Source organism: Podarcis cretensis, assembly GCF_951804945.1.
Source record: "Podarcis cretensis genome assembly, chromosome: 14".
NCBI classification, from domain to species: domain Eukaryota; kingdom Metazoa; phylum Chordata; class Lepidosauria; order Squamata; family Lacertidae; genus Podarcis; species Podarcis cretensis.
The window spans coordinates 36,768,377-36,789,292 of NC_137183.1; the positions used below are offsets into that span (position 1 = coordinate 36,768,377).

The following is a 20,916-nucleotide window of genomic DNA, read 5'->3' on the forward strand; positions in this document are numbered from 1 at the left end:
CCAATCGGGTGGGAGAAAGAGGCGGGACCGAGCGAGCCTCCCTCCCTCCCTCCGCGGGCGCCGCCGGCCGCTGCGGCTCCGGGTGGCCCGCCGCGCGCTCCTCTTCTCCCTGCGCCGCTTCGCGAGGGCGCCAGAGGGGGCTGCAGCGCTGCTGCTGCTGCTGCTGCGTGCGCCGGGCGCCCGTCCATCCGTCCCTGTTCGCAGCATCAGCAGCGAGGAGAAGCGGCTCTTGCCTGCCTGCCTGCCTGCCTGCCTGCCTGCCTGCCTGCCCGCCCGGCCGCCGCTCCTGCGCAACGCCCTCCCTCGCGCCGCCCGAGGTGCAGCGGGCGCCTCCCTCGCCTCGCCTCTCCCCGCCCCGCCGGGCTGCCCTAGGCTCCGCCTGCCCGGCTCGCTGCCTGCCACTCGCCTCGGGAACCCGGGCTGCTGCTGCTGCTGCTGCTGCTGCTGCTGGTGGTCCCGCTGCTGCTCGGTCGCCTTCCCGGCGGGGGAAAGAAGGCAAGGCAGCCGCCGGTGGTGCTAGTGCCGCCGCCGCCGCCGCCGCCGCCGCCCGTGCGCCCTCGCGCTCCTCCGCTGTCCTCCTCTCCCTCCGCCGTCCAGCCCAGCAGGTATATGGATAGAAGCTCGTTGCTGCAGCTCATCCAGGAGCAGGTGAGCCAGGCGGGATGAGGCGCCGTTTCCACGGCAGCGTCGCTGCCGGCAGGCTCCCCTTGGCATGGGGGGTGGGGGTGGGGAGGAAAGGGGGTGGCGGGGATGGGATGCGGGCAGTGACAGTGGCATCTCGTGGAGGGGAGGGGGTCGCAGCTGGGCAAACAGGTTGCAGTGCCCCGAAAAGCGACTCCTCCGGCTGCTGGTGTGGGGTCGGGCGGGCACGGTGCCAGCCCTCCCGCTGCTTGCCTTGGCATCGCTTTGGCCGGGCCACGTGTGGCTGTGCCAACCAGGAGATACTCCAGCTTCAGGGTGCAGGAGGCAGGGAAGGAAATGGGCAGGCATAGGCGGGGTGAGGACTAGGTAGAGCCGTCCAGGAGCACCTTCCGATTGGAGGGTGGCAGGGGCCCATTTAGATGGTGATGGGTTATTTCAGCATGGAGCCATAAGGGATTTGCCTGGAATTTTCATTTATTTATTTGGTGGGGTGGGAGATTTAGACAGGTGTTGCCCCACCCCCAGCTTTCAGATCTGTGGTCTTCCTATTGGCATTTATCGTGTTGCTCCATGACCCAGAGGTCACCTAACGTGAATACCTGCACCATGCATTCAAACCACTCTCTTGCCACTTTAGCAGTCATGGCTTCCCCAAAAGAATCTTGGGAGCTGTAGTTTGTTATGGGCGCTGGGAACTGTAGTTCTGCATGTGGTCTCCTAACAACCCTCAGCACTCTTAATGAACTACAATTCCTAGGATATTTTGGTGGTGGTGAGACATAACTGTTTAAAGTGGTCTGAGAGTGTGTTAAATGCATAGTGCAGACATGACCTCCAGCACTGCCCGCAGCTGATCCAGAGAGCATAGAGCCAGCCTTCACGGGCTGAATCACTGCCGCTGGTGGGCAACCCATCTTTGCTGTTGCCTTTGTCCCTTGTCCCATGCCTATCCAGCCTAAAGGTTCTGAGACCAAGGAAGAACTGGCACGAGTTTGTACTGAAAAATAGATGGGTTGCTCATTTATATATTCATTATTGCATTTATATTTCACCTTTTCCTAAAGGAGCTCAAGGTTTTGTGCGTAGTTCTTCCCTCTTCCCATTTTATCCTCACAATAACTCTGCAAGGTAGGTTAGGCCGAGAGACATTGCCTAGCCCAAGATTACTCGGGATGAGTGCAGATTTGAGCCTTGGTCCCTCAGGTCCTGCTCTGGTGCTGTAACCACTAGACAACACCGCCACTAACATGGCTGAAGCCCAGGGCAGTATGCCTGGCAGGGGGACAAAAATGTGTTTGCAGCAATGACAGGATCTGTGGATTCCCCACTGATGGAATCAGGGCTCTGAGTCTTAGTGGGACCACTGCCTTCTTGGGTACCATAGAATTGCAGAGTTGGAAGGGACCACGAGGGTCATCTAGTCCAACCCCCTGCAACACAGGAATTTCTTCCCCATCATAGAAGTGGAACCCACAATCCTGAGAGTAAGAGTCTCTTGCTCTACTGACTGAGCTATCCCGAGTCTTATCTTTTGGTGACTTTGCAAGGAACTCAAAACCTTGTCTTCAGAGCAGCTGAAATTCTCTTGCTGGAGACTGGGCCGATTGTACTTCTGTCACCCCTGTGTCCAGTTCAGTCAGCGGCCTCTCAGGCAAACCCCCCCCCCAAACCTCCATGGCATATTTCGTTTTGTCAAAGTGACCGTTTGTTTGGCTGCCTGTGAAGGATCCCTTCGTAAGAACTGCCGGGATCTGCTGTTGTTCCAGAGCTGAGCGCTGGCATAGCGGTTTGGCTCAAGGCAGCGACTGCAAAGCCCAGAACAGCCCCTGCTTCAAATGGCACCTTGGCTAAGAGTTCAGTTGGTGGGCTGAGGAGTCGCCATGCTGTGTGTCTTGGCACCGTCCATCAGCAGCATGGGGACATGGGTACCACCAGCCTGTTTCACAGGGCTGTTGTAAGTGTTGCCGAGATAATGGATGTGAAATGCTCGAGTGCCGTTGTGGAGCGGAGAGCTGTTGCGCTCTGATCCTTCTTGTGAGCTTCCCATAGGAATCTGGTTGGCCACTGTGAGAACAGGATGCTGGGCTGGATGCAACATTGGTCTGATCCAGCCGGCTCCTCTTATGATCTTATTGAAAGCTCTTTGTAATATTATTATGGGACTGCATTCAATCTCAATGTGAACAAGTGGCTTTTACCTGGTGGTGAAAACTGGAGTATATCATTACTGCTTCTGGACCAGTAGATGAGCCCCAGATTTTATATTAGTTGGGCAGCATACTATGACCCACAAACACACATGAGCCGCCTTAGCCAGACCCTCAGCCCATCTGGCTTAGTATTGTATACACTGACTAGCAGCAGCTCTCCAAGCCCTATCCGGAAATCGAACCAGAGGCCTTCTGGGGGCAAGGCAGATGCTCTACCATTCAGCTACAGTCTTTCTCCATTAACTGGAGAGCAACACAGCTAGGGCTTCACGCCATCATTAAGGTGAGAGTCACATAGAATTCTGGAAGATAAAATATTTGCTATAAGATAGTTGGGACTGCAGATCCTGTGCACACTTGCTTGGGCGTAAGAAGTGCAGAATTCAGTGAGACTTCTGTGGAAGCATCCGTAGGATTGCACAATGGGAATAGCAGTCCTAAGCACTGTTTACTCTCACAACATTGAATGGGGCTTATTTCCCTAGTAGGTTTAGAATTATAACTTGGACAAGTTTATAACAGCTCTTCCTCAGTATTCCCAACTGTGAAATGGGAACAGTAAAGCTTGTGTACACACACACCACATCACTGTTATGTGAACAAACAAAACAAAATTAGAAATTCAACTGACTCAGCTGATCTAATACAGTTTTGTTCCCTGGTTTATTCAGTCACAGGGGCTGATGCGAGGGGAGGAATGAGCTTGCCCTATTCTCCTTCCTATAAAGATAACTTACTGCATGACCTGGGCTCAGTCCTCTCAAAGCACACTTTTTTGGTGCGGGGGGGGGGCAGAGATGAAGTTTTGTGTTAGCACAGAACTCCATGAAGCTGGGTATTTAATCTAAGCGGGGAGCAGTTAACTTCTGGCACTCCAGATGTTGCTGGACTCCAAGTCCCATCAGCCCCAGCCAGCACGGGGAATGATCAGGAGTGCTGGGTGTTGATTCTAACAACGTCTGGAGGGACACAAAGATTAGCTGCCACTGATGTGCCTGACTCACACAACAAGTTGTGTGTGGTGAAAGGGAGCGGGTGAACTTCTTGTAGGAGCACTGGAAGCTACCTTAGTGAGTCAGATCACTGGTCCATGCAGCTTACTATTGCCCACACTGACCGGCAGTGCCTCTCCAGCAGGAGTCTGAACAACATGCCTGTGAACTGCGATGCAGGAACGTGCGTGGCTGTACTTGCAAGTTTCGTGTAAGTTACAGTACTTTGTGGTTAGCATGCTCTGGGTGATGCTGTGCTGGGGCAAGGCAGAGAGGAAAGGGCAGCTGGCTACAACAGGGGCAGCTGACTAGCTTTATAATATGCTGACCTAAATAATCCACATGAACGGCTTCCACTATCCCCCAGTGACCTCCCAAGGGAGAGAGGAAAAGCAGCTGCTAGGAGCAGTGGGGCTTTAACTGTCAGCATCCCAGAATTTACTCTGTGTTAGGGTAGCCCCTGCAGGATCAAGAGAAGACCCTGCAGCAGGGTCAGCCCCTAAGCAGGAGATTCAGGAGTGCTGACATGCGACTCGTCCTTCTCATGTTTCATTCCATGCTGTAATGCAGGGACACGGAAGCCTTTTTTAGCCTTGGGGCTGCATTCCCTACTGGGCAACCTTGGTGGGAGGGGACATGCCAGTGGTGGGCGGGGCCTGGGGCAAAACTGGGCGGAGCCACAAATGCAAATTTTAAAGGGATGTCAATTTTACCTGTGTAAAGGAGGCTGGTTTCTACAGACACACACCCTCTCTATCCTCCAAAGCAAGAGGCATTATCAGAATTCAAGGACACAGGCAAAAGCACTCAAGCAGGGTGCAAATCAGGGGCAGTGAGGGGTGTGGCTTGAGGAAAGGGGTGTGTCTGATGAGTGGGTGGGGCCTCTAAAAGGTTGTGGGTGTTTATAAGTGGGTGTGGCCTGGGGAAAGGGTGTCTGCCTGGAGAGGGGTGTGGCTTGGGGGGAAAAGATGAGGCTCACAGATGGTTGTGGGGAACTCAGGTTTGGCCTGGAGAGAGAGAGGCCTGGCAGTCTGAATTTGGCCCTTTGAGGCCCCCCCAACCCTACTATAAAGTATTTTCTTCCCACTTCCGCCACTGGGTGAAAATTTTCCAAAGTGGCTAACATTATAACCTTAAAAACAAACAGCCTTCAACAACATGGCAAGGAAACAGAGCAGCAAGACTGTAATGGCAGCAGTTGCAGGCGACTTAAAAGCAAACAAACCCTAAAGGCATAAATGCAGAATTAATGAAACAGCAGGCACTGAATAGAGCAGCAGCTTACAATCCCTGAAGGTGTGTGTTTTTGGTTTTTTAAAAAAAGTCCTGTTGGGTTCAGTAGAAACAGTAATGCTCAGTTGCTTGGGCAAAGAAGAGTCAGGGGATGCTGTCCAAGTGCTGAACCAGTGGGGACGCAATAATGGACTGGATGGGGCCCAAGAAGCTGCAACTGAAACCTGCCAAGGTGGAGGCGCTGTGGATCCTAGGTATGGGAAGTGAGCCCAAGGCTTGCTCAGGTTATGCTCCCTCCAAGAGAGAAAGTGCATGGAGTTGTATGACCTACTCAGACTTTTGGCATTTGGCCCATCACTTTTCAAAGTGGATTTGATATGATGAAGCGCTTTTAACCCACTTTAATTGTACAAACCTACATTCTTGGTTGCACCTGAATCCCTCTAGCAAAACAGTCTGGAGGCCTCCTAAGATGCAATGGATTCTCCCCCACCCCCTTGCTAAATGCTCCACCACTAGACAGCGCAACCCACCAAGTCACAAGAGGGACTGATTTTTGTTTGCGGTGTGGGGAAGGCACGGCTTGCAATGCATGTGGCTAAATGAAGGCTTGTTCTTAGCTTGGGGCAACCTCCGCCCCCACAGCATGTTTTTGTCCTTGGCAATATATTTCCAGCCCCACGTTTGCCATGGCTATAGTTCAGACGCCCTTGCATGCTGTTGGACCCTGAAAACTACTAGTAGCTGACTTTCAGCAGCCAGGACTTCCTTGTGCTGGGAGATGGGCAGGTGAGGACAGAGTGCTTTCCTGCTGCTCAAACCTGATGACATTTCTCTCTGTGTGTTCCTCCTTCCCTCCCGCCCAAGCATTTCCTGTCCTGCCCATTTCTCAATGACATTGCCAGCTTGTTCTCTTTTCTGTGCCTTCTCTTCCCTGCAGGGATAAAATGGCAAAGACAATGTAATGTGTAGAATAATTTTGTTTTACTAGCTCTGCCACATGCTTGGAACCGTGGGCACTTTGGATGCCCTGGGCAGGATTTTCAAGGGGTGCTTTTCTTTCTGGCTAAACCTTCCACCTTAGATTATTTTGTGTGTGTATTCCCCCACCCCCACCAACAGAACAAAATAGCAATATAGACTAATCCATTTTATTATACAGTGGTACCTCGGGTTAAGTACTTAATTCGTTCCGCAGGTCTGTACTTAACCTGAAACTGTTCTTAACCTGAAGCACCACTTTAGCTAATGGGGCCTCCCGCTGCTGCTGCGCCGCCGGAGCACAATTTCTGTTCTCATCCTGAAGCAAAGTTCTTAACCGGAGGTACTATTTCTGGGTTAGCGGTGTCTGTAACCTGAAGCGTCTGTAACCTGTAGTGTATGTAATCTGAGGTACCACTGTATATACTTTTTTGTGGTATAAGCTTCTGTGGATTCAAGTCTACTTCATCAGATGTGCACAAAAATTATATAGTGTTATAGGTTGGGGAGGGGGTGTCAGTCAGGGGGTGACCATGGGTCACTTCCTAACCTATGATCCTGTATCCCTGAGGTTAGAATCTATAAGGGAAACTCTGCTAAACCAGTCAGACCAGACTCTTTGTAAGATAATGGCGTGAACTGGCCAGCTAAGTGCTGCCATTTACATGTCCAAGGAGGTTACCTTGTTGCCATAGAGACAAGTGGCTGGGCCTTTTCCCACCTCATCTGGCTGGATGCCATAGGAGGGATAAAAATATGCCAAGAGAGCTCTCTCTGTGTGTGTGTGTGCGCTTGTGCATTTTTGGCTGATGCTAGAAGCTATAGACACAGAGGCTTGTCTTGCTCTGTGCTGAACCCAATGCTATGGCTTGGGGATCTCCCTGGGAACAATGGGGAGGTAAGATCTGTTGGAGTGCTCATGCTGTGAGCCTCTCTGTCCTATGCTCATGTTACAGATATATGTAAGTAAATTATATACCCCAAAGACAACACAGACTCCTCTGACCTTCACTCCAAGGGATCCAAGCCCTGGGTAAGTGTGGGAATCTCTGGAGTCTCTTACTACTCAGAGATTGGGGTGTGCATGACAGCCTGTTTCCCTAAACTCTCTCTCATTCAGCAGTTCTTGACATTCCTGAAGACGGCATTACAAGTGGAAAATAGTTCTTTCCAGATACAAAAATAGCCACACATCTCAGGGTGGGTTAGTCATGTTGATTAGCAGAAATGCCTTGGGGAGGCTATAATGGCCCCCAGAGACACTTTCAGTCATGTCTCCACTGTGTCCTACTTTGCAGCAGACAGTCCTCTTATCGGAAGGGCCGCCCAGTCTAAGTTTAGTTTAAAGAACCTTAAGAAAGGAGAGCAGGAGGGGCTGCGAAGTTGCCCATCGGTGGTTTGAGCACGTGGGTAGCAGACTGAGCCATCGGGCACACAGCTCACCTGGTCACAGTCTTCTCCGCATCGGGGAGATGTCTTTCAAGCACAGTTTAAATTATAAATTACACTCCTCTTGTAAAATGTGCATCTGTACATATATCTTAGCTGCTCCAATTAGTGCAAGAAAATTTTATACAGCCTTTTTTCTTTTCTTTTATGGATATGCATTTTCTCTTTTTTTAGAAGGGTGGGTGCCTAAGCAGATAGATACCATTAAAAAACAACAACAAATAAATGAAGCTGAGATTCTCATGAAATGCTTAAGGGGAAAATCAATTTGGGTTTCAACACTGCATATGAGGCAGGTTGCTTGATTTTGAGAAGTGAGTTGACCAGTGCCCAGAAACCTTTCGGAAACCAACTATCATACATGTTTAGATCTAGTGAAGCCAACTCATGAAGTCATCGCCTCGGTTAGCAGTGCTAGCCCTGGTTCCCAGTGTAGTGCTGGGAATGTTCCCTGCCTGGAATCCTGGAGAGCCTCTGCCAGTCAGTGTAGACAGCTCTGTGCTAGATGGACCAATGGTCTGATTTGGTATGAGGCAGCTTCCTATGTCCCCCAGAATGTTACCTCCTGTTTGCTAATTTTCAAATGCAAATGGAAGATGGTCAGGAGAGATTTTTGGCACAGCATTACTCAACAAAAGCTGTTTATTGAGCTGTTTGTTAAAATAATTCTTTGGCTTACTGTTGCAACAGGCACTTTCAGCTGTTGCGTTAATGTCTCGGATGGAAGATTGGTTGTTGGTGGTGTGTGTGTGTGTGTGTGTAAAAATCCAAGTTCTGCATTGTCTCAAATTCTTTCTTCTTCCCCCCTCCCAAAAAAATTATGCAGATGAGCCAAGTTGATTATATTTATGTTGAATAATAGATTCATTTGGCTACAGAGTACGGTTGAGGACACAGTGGTCTGTTTTTTAAGGGCACGTGAAGGAGGAATGCATTTCGAAGTGTGTTAGGGCAATCAAATTTATTTTTGCTCATCCTTAAGATTTCATCTCCTTGCACTTTCGCCACCTCCACCTCCCTTGGGGTCCCTTCCAACTCTACAGTGGCGTAGCAAGTAATTTGTGCCCCCTAACCCGTGGATTTGTGCCCCCTAACCCTAACCCCCAGATGTTGCGCCCAGTGCGGCCGGCCCCCCTGCACCCCCACGCTACGCCACTGCAACTCTACAATTCTATGAGTCTATGAACACTCAGACTGCGCTGCTTACTGATTCAATGCCTGCCTGCCTGCCTGCCTGCCTTTTACCTGTGGATCACTGCTACTTACTGAATCGGGCAAGGAGCTATGCAGGATGTTGAAGCCAGATTTACACCTGGTTCAATGTATCCCCTACTTACCTTCGAAGTTCTGGATTGCAAAATTGCTCCGGTCACAGGCTTGAAAGTGTCAACCAAGCCCCATGGTCAGCATGGTGTAGTGGTTAGTGTGTTGGACTAGGAAATGGGAGACCAGGGTTCAAACCCCCACTCAGTCATGAAGCCAGCCAAAGGGTGCATTCAAGTGTGGTGTATATTGCCTTAGTTTTCTTGATTATAATGCTGCAGCTTCTGTCCCATTTTCTAATGTGTCTTTCATGTTGCAGTACCTGCTGCATCATGGAACTGTGGCTTTTGGACCGATATACTAGCCTGTCACTCTAAATTTCATTCACGCCAAGTAAGCACGTTGTGACATAGAAAAACGAACATCAGTGAACACCGCAGCTAACCTCTTTCTCCATTAACACCTCCACCCTTTCTGCATGTGTCTACTTCTGTCCCCCCACAATTGCCCCATGAAAATGACAGGGAAGAACTCTATGCTGGTATAGGACCCCAAAATTCTGTCACTTTACTCCCACAATTTTCCGGGTCAAGGGAGCTGCAAACAGAATTTTTCTGGAATCAAAAATAACACAGAAATGAGCTCTAAACATGCACTGTAGTCCGTTAGTTTTCCCAAAGTGACTTCTACATGGTGTGAAAGTTCAAATGTAATGCAGAACAGGGAAACGTCAGGAAAACAAACGAAACTGCCTTGCGAATACAGCCACAGTCTCGGCCTATAACTTACCTTGCAGGGTTGTTGTGCAGAAGGTGGGAAACAATGAGCTCCTTGGAAGGGAAGGTGGGATATAAATGCAATAATAAAAAAATGGCTAGGAACTTGAGGTTGTAAGGGACTGGGAGCTAACCAACCAGCAATAATTTAGGGATACAGAATTCTTCATCCAGTATCAAATTCTGTCCTTGCACAGAATAAACAGCCCTTCTGAGATGGATCACCACTCTTGATTTCCAGCTTATTCATTGTCGCTAATGCCCAGTGCTGATTCTTCAACAGCTTGATCCTGAAAATACCGGTTTCATTGGCGTGGAGACCTTCGCCAGCCTGGTACACAGCCATGAACTGCCTCTGGACCCCGCAAAACTGGAGATGCTGGTGGCATTGGCACAGAGCAACGACGAGGGACAGATCTGCTATCAGGAGCTGGTAGACCTGGTCAGTGGCATGAGTCCTGGCAGCCACCGTAGTTGTGGCTGCATCACCGCTTGTGATTCTGCAGGATTTCCGACCTATACCTCTTAAGATAAAATAAGAATCAGTAAGCAAGTTCACACAAAGCATTAATTGGAAAGAGCAATAAAAGCAGACTTTTTGTGGGTAAGCTTGTTTGAGCAAAGAAAGCTGTAGGATGAAGGTGCCTGTCTAACATCAAATGATGGTCTGCAAATTGAAGCCCACTGGGTGGGCCTTGGGACAGTCACAGTCTCTCAGCCTAACTCGCCTCACAGGGATGTTGTGTGGGCAACATAAGGAAGAAGAGAACCAATGTCGGCCACCAGGAGCTCCTTGGAGGAAGGGGGCAATATAAATGCAATATGGGTGGTGCTGTAGTTTAAACCACAGAGCCTAGGACTTGCCGATCAGAAGGTTTGAATCTCCGCAATGGGGTGAGCTCCCGTTGCTCGGTCCCTGCTCCTGCCAACCTAGTAGTTCGAAAGCACGTCAAAGTGCAAGTAGATAAATAGGTACCACTCCGGCGGGAAGGTAAACGGCGTTTCCATGCGCTGCTCTGGTTTGCCAGAAGTGGCTTAGTCATGCTGGCCACATGACCCAGAAGCTGTAAGCCGGCTCCCTCGGCCAATAAAGCGAGATGAGCGCCGCAACCCCAGAGTCGGTCACGACTGGACCTAATGGTCAGGGGTCCCTTTACCTTTACCTAAATATAATTATAAAACTTCATGCCTCTCTTTTCCACTTGAATGTGCTTTCCCTGCCTGCCTGCCTGCCTGCCTGGCTTGAGCAGGAGTGCAAAATGTTTTGCCAAATTTTGAAGCCAGTAAGATTTTGTAGAAGTCAGACATATCCACTGATCTCCCTCTCCATCACAACAACCTTGCGAGGTAGGTTAGGCTGAGAGATAGAGACTGTCCCAAGGTCACCCTGTGGGTTCCTATAGGGGAAGGTTTCACTGGAGAAAGACCCAGTATATGTAGAATCTCCCCCTCCTGTAATCTTGGATAGCGAAGGGGGAGGGAGAGTCCAATTAAAGGGATAATATCCAATTCTCTCCTTTTCTTCCTAAGTTCTTTGTTAAAAAGCATTTAGGCTGCACCAGCTATCCAGTTCTGAATACTTAATAGTCAATAATTTCTCCTTAATTGGCTCAGCTGAGTGCCAAGATGGTAAGGCAAGGAGGAAGGCATTAGTAGGCAGGCTCCGTCTGCACACCGTGTGACCTGCAATTCAATTCCCGAATGCAGCACATCTCCCTGAGCAAGGTCTTTTGGTGCTCATCATCCAGCCCCAAAGGACTGAGTGAGCTTGCCCTTAAGCACCAGGGAAGCAGGTGGAAGGTCAGGCCCCACAGTGCCCCCTGCTGGCCAAACATGGAGTCTCCCTCCCTTAAGCCAGTCCGCGTTTAGCTGGGAAACAGGAGTAAAACTCTCGGCAGCCACTTTTTTTTATTTAAAAGCCAGTGTCTCCTCGTTCGAATATCTTCTGAAACTACGAACTCACCAGGCCAGCCTTTCTCTCTTAGCCTCAGCTCCCCATCTGCGACAAAAGAGTATTAGGACTGACCTACCTAACAGGGGTGTCTGTAAGGCTGTTTTCAATGCTTGCTGCCAGTTTCTCATAGTACTTATCTTGGATATATTTGCAAGGCAAGGTTAGCAGCTGACTGGAGGCTTTAAGCAGTGCTGAGAAAGGGCAATAATACAGAGCATCATTTACTGGCTGGCTGGGGGGTGGGGGTGGTGAGAGCTGGAGCCTGTGGGGCTGGTTCGCCATGTCTCCTGCCTCTTTGTGTGACGTGGTCCCTCTCTGCAGATCAGCAGCAAGCGGTCGAGCAGCTTCAAGCGAGCCATCGCCAATGGACAGAGGGCGCTTCCCCGCGATGGGCTCCTGGACGAGACGGGCCTGGGCTTCTACAAGCGCTTTGTGCGCTACGTGGCCTACGAGATCCTTCCCTGCGAGATGGACCGGAGGTGGTACTTCTACCAGCACCGCACCTGCCCCCCTCCGGTTTTCATGGCAGTCGTCACACTGACCCAGGTGGGTGGAGAGGTGACCTGCTGTTTGCCGGAGTGCCAGTGGAGGGCGCCCTCCTTTTAGGGGGAAGAGGCAGCCCCCGTGGTTAACTTTTAAAACTTTTAAAGAAAGCTTGATCAGCGTCTTGTGGGAGATGCCAGGTTCTGCGGCTGGAGAAATTCTCCTTGTATGCATGCACCTGTGTTTTGATCATATGTATAAAAAGAATTCCTGCTGATATAAAACAAAATGCTGCAAATGGATCTCGTTTACAGTCATACCTTGGGTTACAGCTGCTTCAGGTTGTGTTTTTTCGGGTTCCCGACTGCTGAAAACCCGGAAGTACCGGAACGGTGAATCGCAATCCGCACGTGTGCAGATGCGGTTGCAAACACTGCAGGTTGTGAACGTGCATCCCTCACGGATCACGTTTGCAACCTGAACGTCCACTGTATTCCAGTTTTGCACAACTTATTATGCTTTGCCTACTCATGGGTGGAGGAGGAGGTACTGCAGACGGTGCTGAAGCCCAACAATTTCTGCGCCCCCCAACTATTTGGACATTTGAGATTTGACTAGGCATTGCCCCCACCCTGTTTCTTTCCTGCAGTCATATATTTGCAACCCTGAGGACCAGCATATTCCTTTGTTTTTTTTTAAAAAAGGAGAAGAATTTAGTGACCGGTACAGTGGTACCTCAGGTTAAGTACTTAATTCGTTCCGGAGGTCCGTTCTTAACCTGAAACTGTTCTTATCCTGAAGCACCACTTTAGCTAATGGGACCTCCTGCTGCTGCTGTGCCGCCGGAGCACGATTTCTGTTCTCATCCTGAAGCAAAGTTCTTAACCTGAGGTACTATTTCTGGGTTAGCGGAGTCTGTAACCTGAAGCGTATGTAACCTGAAGCGTATGTAACCTGAGGTACCACTGTACTGCTTTGTGTGGCTTTTTCTGGTCTCCTGTTCATTTCCAGCCTAGACGCAACCTGTTTAAGGCATTTTCAGCAATTTTCTTGAGGACTAGAGACATAGGAAGGGAAGACAGCTTTATCAACTTTATCTCTGGGTGTTGCCAAGGTGCTGGAGAGTCTCACACCCATTTGGACACCATAGTAGATCATCCTAAATAACCTCCCCGCATCTTGTTTCTATTAGATCATTGTATTCCTCTGCTATGGGGCCCGGCTGAACAAGTGGGTCCTGCAGACATACCACCCTGAGTACATGAAGAGCCCCCTCGTGTACCACCCGGGACACCGCGCTCGTGCCTGGAGGTTCCTCACCTACATGTTCATGCACGTGGGGTAAGTGTCTGCCTTGTCTTGCCCCTCGTTGCTTCCAGCAGAGCAGGGGTTGGGAACCTCAGGCCTAGGGGCCAAATACAGCCTTCCAAACCTCTCTGTTTCTCTCTCGGAACTCTCCGCAGGCCACGCCCCCTCTGCAGCCATGCCCCTCGCCGGCCCTGCTCCACCCCTTTCTTGAGTGTTTCTGCCTGGCTGGAATGTGTCCCCGAACTCTGATCGTGCCACTCAATTACTATGATGGAGGCTAGAGAGGAGTGAGTGAGTCAGTGTAGGAACTAACCTCCTGCGTAAAAGGTGGAATTTGCATTTGGCGCTCTGCCCACCCTTGGCATGTGGCCCCCAGAAGGTTGCCTGGTTTGGCAGCGTGGCCCTCGAGCTGAGAAACATTCCCTGGATGAGAGATGTGCAAGTGAGCAAGCTGACTCTGTATTTCTGCAATGTGTGTACAGATGGGGGCGGGGAGGTGTCTATGGGCAGGGGGCACCAGCCCGCTGCTACTGCAGGTTAGCTCAGTCAGTACAGCATGAGACAGTTAATCTCAGGGTTGTGGGTTTGAGCCCCACGTCGGGCAAAAAGATTCCCACACTGCAGGGGGTTGGACTAGACTGTCCCCATGGTTCCTTCCAACTCTACAATTCTGTGAGATTCCTCTGGGTTCTGGAGGCAGCAGGAGAGGCTCCTTCATTTCGGCAAACTGCACCTGCAGACCTAGAGAGAACTTTAAAACAGGAGGTGACGTTTGGGCCTGAGAGCTTCCGAGACCTGAGAACATCACAGGGTTTGGGGAGGGAGCAACACGGCAAGTTTCTAGCTCTCATCGTTTCTGGCAAGGTGAGGTGAACGTTGCCTGTCCCCTCCTGGGATTCTTGGCTGCTGAGCTGACTGCCTTTCCGTGTCTCTTTCCAGTTTGGAGCAGCTGGGCTTCAACGCCCTCTTGCAGCTGATGATCGGAGTACCCCTAGAGATGGTCCACGGCATCCTTCGCATCAGCTTCCTCTACCTCGCAGGAGTTCTGGCAGGTGAGGGAGCATGGATCGCAGCTCTCCACTCTTCTCTAAACCCTGTCCAGGGTGGGGGAAGACGTTTCAGCCTGAGGGCCACATTCCCTGCTGGGCAACCTTCCAGGGGCCTTGCACCAGGGGTAGGAAGGGCAAGAGGCACAAGTGGGCGGGGCCACAAGGGTACCTCTTGCCTTGTGCAGCAGGCTAGTCTCTGCACACCCCTTTCTCTATCTTCCATCATCCGAATTCACATTCCAGGCTGGGGCACATTCCAGCCAGGCCAGGGCCCTCTGGGAGTTATTCAGCACAGCCAGAGAGGGGTGAGGCCTGGGGAAGGGTCTGAGGGCCAGGTAGAGAGGCCTGGAGGGCCACACGCAGTCCTCAACCCTCAGAATCCCCAGAGTGGCTTAACAGTCATTCTCGCTTCCCAGGGAACTCTGGGTATTGTAGCTCTGTGACGGGAACACAGGAGTCTCCAAACAACTCTCCGCACCTTTAACGAACTACAGTTCCCAGGATATTTGCGGGGAAGCCATAAGTGGGATGATACTGCTTTACACGTATGGTGCAGATGAGGCCTTAAATTGTGGTGCAGCACACAACACACACACCCATTGCTGGGGTTTCATTTTGGTTCCATCACCTTTCCTTCAAGACAGTTTATAAGCAGCGTTCTGTGAACCAAGGTTCTGTCTCTGGGGTGTCTAAATCCCTAAAAATTGAGACTGTCTCCCCTGGCTATAGATCTCTCTCTCTCTCTTTCACGCATACACAGACACACAGAGAGATCCCTGCATTATCGCACACTGTCTCTGCTGGAGAGCCCAGTCTGACCAAATCCCATGTGGTCCCTGTCCAGGACGGCTGGGGGAAAAGAGGAATCAGGCTCTCAATTATGGTGCTTTGGGAGAGTATTTATTGGCTGTCACTGCAAGCTTTATTTATTTATTTGTTTGCTGAGCCCCTGGGCAATTAGAGCAGCTGCTGGAATTACTCACCCATCCATGTCTTTTTTGGAGAGGAGGTGGGGTGGTGGTGGTGGTGGAAGGGAGAGCGAAATGGAGGGTGAACAATTCCTCATCAATCGCTGCCTCTCCTCTCCCAAGCTGCTGTCTCAGCAAAGTACATCTGGGCAGGGAAGGAAAGAGCAAAATCTGCCGGGCTGCCCCCAGTGGCCTCTGGGGAGAGCATTTCACAGCTTCCTAAGGCCAGGCCAAGGGAGGCTGGTATTGTCTCCCCTCCACAAACCCAAGAAGGTTGGTGGGTTTCAAATCTTCAGGGAGAACCCATTTGAAATTGTTTAAACATGTCAGATTTTTGTTGTCCCCCTTCCTCCATTCTTTGTCTTTGTCAACCTAGGGAAGCCCCAGATGTTTTGGACTACAACTCTCATAAGCCCCAGCCAGATTTGCCAAGGGATGATGGGAGTTGCAGTCTGGGGGAAGGGCATCACATTGCCGACCCTGTGTGGGTCATATTCACACCATATGTTGAAAAGACCCTTATACCATTTTAATAGGCATGGCTCCCCCCCCCAAAGAATTATGGGAACTGTGGTTTCTAAAGAGTTCTGAGTGAACAGTTAGGAGAACAGTTCCCAGGATTCTTAGGGGGTAACCACGACTGTTCAGGTGTTCAATGTGTGGGGTGCGAAAGGGTTTCATGCTGGAGAAGGCAGTCCTTCAAGAAGAACCAGTGTGGTGTAATGGCTAGAGGGTTGACCTGGGAGACCAGGGTTCGAATCCCCACTCAGCCATGGAGCTCTAGCTGTGTTACCTTGAGGCAGCCGCCGTCTCTCAGCCTAATCTAGCTCACAGGGTTGTTGTGAGGATGACGTGGGGAGAAGAACTGTGCACACTACCTTGAGTTCCTTGGAAGAAAAGGTGGTATTAAAATATAATAAATAAAGTGAAGAATGCCTTGAGGTTTGGACAGGCAAGGGTGTCACAGGGAGAGGACCGTGGGTGTTGATCATTTACTGAGGGGTGTCTGGACTATATATTTTTTTAAAATTATTTTTTAATAATTTTTTTTTATTAATTTTCCAATTTTTAACAAACACAACAAAAACAACATGGAAACAAACACAAAAAATCATAATTTCTTAACCTTATTTCCATAAGCCTCTTTTCTCGGACTTCCCCATACCTTCCCCTTTTTGCATCCTTTTTTTTACAATTATTCAACAACCCTTTTAGCCAATTAAATATAAATTCATTCTCCTTTTCAATTTCACCCTAAACTAAGCAAAATTTACCGCTGTAATTCTACGTAGAAGTCTGGACTATATTTTTGCTGGCGACTAAATGCATGTCAAGTTGCTGAGGTGATGAAAATCCTTTTGTTTGTGGTGCCCCTGCCCAACCCCATCCTATTTCTCCCCGCTATTTCCCTTTCAGGTTCCCTGACCGTCTCCATTACAGACATGAGAGCACCTTTGGTTGGAGGTTCGGGGGGAGTCTACGCCCTCTGCTCCGCTCACCTGGCCAACGTTGTCATGGTGAGTGGGATGCCACTTTGAACTGCATGGGGGAGGGGAACTTGATGGGCGCTTGGTGGGCTTCAATATGGTGATTCTGTAGTGAAATCTTCAACAAAATGTTGCCGGGCCATGTGGCTCCTGGGTTCTAGCCAGCCAGCCAGCCAGCCAGTACCCCTCAGGAATACTCCATTCCATTCTCAACTTTCCTCCTTGTTTTCTGGGAGGTTCTGTTTGTTTCTCATTTTCCCTAGAAGACATTCTGTACTCTGTGGTCACTGAGCATGCTCAGTCCTCATCAAGCTGTGTTTTTTTTGGGGGGAGTGGGTTCCTCCCCTGACCCTCTCTATGGTTTCTTTTCGAAATGAATTGTACTTCTTCATGCCTTGGTATTCTGCCAAGCATGGCGATACCTGCCTCTTGTCCCCAGGTCTTGGCTAGACAAATAAAAAATATTATTTTAATTATATTAAAAGTATATCCCACACTTCATCCAAGGATTGCAGGGGGGTTTATATAACAGAACAGCGTCATGAAAAACTAAACCAAACCTTGCTGGGCAAGAGTATTTATTTAGCCATTTGGAAGATATCCACCCTGCCATTTAACCAAATGACCCTTCAAGTGACTCTCAACAGAACCCCCAAACCCAAACATCTCAGCCCTCTTTAGCTCCCCCTCCCAGGTAAACAGATGGAGACAGAGTGTGCTCCTCCTCAGACCTACAGTCCTGGGACAGCTGACTGGTGTAACTGGGTGCTGTTTCTGGCAGCGAGCAAGGAAGCCAGCTCCCTGTGGCTGCTCGTTCTCTGGCCAATGGCTGGGGCCTGGCTGGCCTTCCCCTTGCCCTCACATTCTTCCTGGGAGGTGGGTCATTCAGCCTCACAGTGGCCTTGGACAGTGGCAGAGGCCCAAGTGTGCTTCCCTTGAGCAGTGCCATTCCAGGGCAAATCCGTGAAGAAGAATTTCAGGATCAGGTTGAAGGCTCCTGGAGTTGTAACTATTGGTGGACGTGATATCGTTTCACTTTACATTAGATCTGGTCGGCCACTGCAAGAACAGACTGCAGGAGGTCCGTTGGACTGATCCTGCAGGCTCTTCTTACGGAAGGGGGTGTGAAGAGAAAGGTATCGGGAGAAGAAGCTGTGGGCAGGAAAAAATCTAACTCTGTTTCTCTCTCCGCAGAACTGGGCAGGGATGCGTTGCCCTTACAAACTGCTGCGCATGGTGTTAGCCCTGGTGTGCAGTAAGTATACTGGTCTCTCTTGGTTGAGACTTCCATGGTGCGGGAGGAGGCAGGCCTTGCCTCCTGCATCCTTGACCCCATGTGTGAAACCCTAATTAAACACTGTGCAAGGGCCCGGATCCAGGCTGGGTCAGCCCCAGATTATCCTGAATTGGATTAGGCCCAATTAAACCCTGAAACTGCTCAGGAGGGGGACATGCACACCTCTAATATAAATGTTATAAGGCACTATGTACACACCAAAGGAGGGGAGGGGCAATGACAGAGAGACATGCCTCAAAGGGACTAGAAGCTTGGGACTCGAGCCGTTGTGATCTCTCGTCTCTCTGTTTCCCCTCACAGTGAGCTCTGAGGTGGGTCGTGCCGTTTGGCTGCGTTTCTCTCCCCCCTTGCCCTCCTCGGGCCCCCAGCCCAGCTTCATGGCCCACCTGGCAGGGGCGATTGTGGGCATCAGCATGGGCCTGACCATCCTCCGCAGCTACGAGGAGAACCTCCAGGACCAGTGCGGCTGGTGGGTGGTGCTCCTCTCCTACGCCACCTTCCTGGTCTTTGCCGTCTTCTGGAACATCTTCGCCTACGACCTTCTAGGGGCACAGATCCCGCCTCCCCCGTAGCAATCCCCTCCCGCTTCCCGGTCCCAGTTCTCTCTGCAACACCCGCCCTGGAAGTGCCAAAAACTGCAGACATCGCCGGAGAGAAAGGGAGGGGGCTGACCTGGCGCACAGGAGCGCAGGAGCCCAGCGACCGCGCGCCGCGTCTCCGAAGCGATGCGTCAGCCGGATGCCAAAAACAAGATTAGCAAGGACCCGTGCTAGGCTCCTGCGGGAAGAGGCCGGAGGGCAAATGGGGCAACCTGTGACCCAGGAACGAACAAACTGCCACCCCTTTTCCTAGAATTCCCTCTGTGCCCACCCCCAGCTCAGCTCCAAAGAGGGGTGGGGGGAGATCCCTTAGCAATTGTGTTCTCAGAGATCCCCTTATAGGCATGAGAGTCTATGTATTCTTTTGGGGGAGGGAGGGTTGGTGGGTTGGTACCCCTTTACCCGTGTCTATTCCAGAGTTTTGTGTTCCTCCGGCAGAGCTGCGTCTGTGATGATGGATGCAGCTGCATCTGATGCCTTCAGATCATTCCTCGTGCTCTTGAGTTGCTGGGTTTGTTGGCTTCTTTGCTTTGTAACCTCCTTCGTTCCCTTGCTTTGGAATTGGTTTTTCTGCAAGCTCCTTGGGTAACCCCCCTGTGCTTCAGGTTTTTTACCGGGGAGGGGCTGAGATGGGGAGGGGGGGGTTCACCTTTTCTTTGGCCTGGGAGTCCTTCCATCTAACCTGTGGTTGGAGGTCTGGTTTTGGGATTCTTCTGAAGGGAAGGAGGGAAATACAGCATCCTCCCATCGCTCAGTGTTTGATGACGTGGTTTGCAGGCAAAAGGTCCCAGTTCAATCCCTGGTGCCTCCAAGGATGGCACTGTCTCAGACCGTGGAGAGGCGCTGTCAATCAGTATAGTCAACATTGAGCTAGATGGTCTGACTTTGTATACAGAGCAGCTTCCTATGCTCCTGTGTGAGAAAGAGTGCGCAGGAGGTCCACACCAATCCACACCAGTGTGCAGGTCTGCGTGCATTATTATGATCATTTAAGGAAACAATCAAGGGTCAAAGCACCTTCCTATGTTTCTATAAATGTGTCTTCTCTGCGCTGAGGAAGCTCTGGCCTTAAAGGAGATTCCCAGATGGAACTCCAGGCCCTAAGATCTCTACAAAGTCCATGGGGTTCAGGCAGCTTCCTTCTCCTGCCTTTCTTCCATCACCCTGCCTCTGCCCCCCTTGTATTGCCAAGGTGCCCATTTGGTCCCGACGGAACAGTGACTGAGCAATCGGTCCTGTGCAGGTTTTGTGTTTCCAGAAGCTGGTTTCTAGAGCAGGGGTTCGTCTAGATCAGGGACAGCCGACTTCTGGATTCTCAGGAGTGTGTGTATGTGTGCGCGCGCAGGGAAGGTGCGGAGTTCTGTACTGTAGTTAGTAGTTGGGAAGAAAGGCTTGGAAGTATATTTTGCCATGAAGTCCGATCACCTGAATGGGTGGATTGGCTCTTAAAATAGCAAATGCACTTGGTTGGTGGGTGGGGGGAGGAGAGCTCCACTTAAAACCCAAAGAGAGAGAAAGCGGGGTCTGTCTTGTGCCATACCTTTGAACAAAATTTTTCGTTTTCTTAAATGAGCATGAACAGTCTTGGCTTAAGACACAGGAAGGCCACATGGCGCCTGGATAAATTTGCTTGAGGAGGTCAGCTGCGCCCTCCAGATGGCCAGTTAACTCATCCTTGGCCTCGATTGATCTTCCGATCCTTTATGAGGACCTTTGACAGTGTTCAGCTGCACTGGGGATTGAAGCGGGGAGCCTGAGCAGGTGGGAGAGTGGAGCTCTTCGTCTTCTGCCCAGGCTGAGATGGAACCCTCCCCCTCCCCATTTATAGGCAGCTTTTGCTAAGGGTGCTCCAGCAGGAATCCTCCAAATGGGATGGGCTTGGTGAAAACCCTTGGTGGAGCCCTCAACACCTCAAGGCCAGCTAACGGGCTCCACCGTCCTTCTGCTAAGGCCTGGAAGGGTTCCTGAGTGTTTTAATTTTAAAACTTTCCAGCTGGCTTCAAAACGTGCCTTCCTGTCACAAGGGGTGCCATTTGGGAAGCGAGTTTATTTCGTTTTGCGCTGTGGGAGCAGCAGATCTCTGGCACATGGCCTGTGACAGCACCCCAGATCTCGCTGCAACCAGGCTGCTGAAATTGTTCCGTCCCTCTACGAATGGAAATGCACCTGTCTTCGGAGAGATGAAGTCTAAAGATGAACAGGCAGGGGTGAGCATGCAATAGGGG

General features: G+C 50.7%; 1 protein-coding gene across 1 annotated transcript; it reads left to right on the forward strand.

The window, feature by feature from the left end:
- The first annotated feature begins 485 nt into the window (after positions 1-485).
- Positions 486-19,425, forward strand: RHBDL1 (rhomboid like 1). The gene is made up of 8 exons (XM_079952615.1): positions 486-648; positions 9,830-9,988; positions 11,822-12,046; positions 13,176-13,324; positions 14,231-14,343; positions 16,725-16,825; positions 17,990-18,050; positions 18,393-19,425. The coding sequence occupies exons 1-8, from the start codon at positions 610-612 to the stop codon at positions 18,662-18,664; spliced, it is 1,119 nt and encodes a 372-aa protein (XP_079808741.1). The 5' UTR covers positions 486-609; the 3' UTR covers positions 18,665-19,425.
- Positions 19,426-20,916: the final 1,491 nt, after the last annotated feature.

Coding starts and splice junctions, on each gene's coding strand:
- RHBDL1 (XM_079952615.1), top strand. CDS start 610: ATGGATAGAAGCTCGTTGCTGCAGCTCATCCAGGAGCAG. Junction 16,826..17,989: donor ACCTGGCCAACGTTGTCATG/GTGAGTGGGATG, acceptor CTCTCTCCGCAG/AACTGGGCAGGGATGCGTTG. Junction 18,051..18,392: donor GGTGTTAGCCCTGGTGTGCA/GTAAGTATACTG, acceptor TTCCCCTCACAG/TGAGCTCTGAGGTGGGTCGT.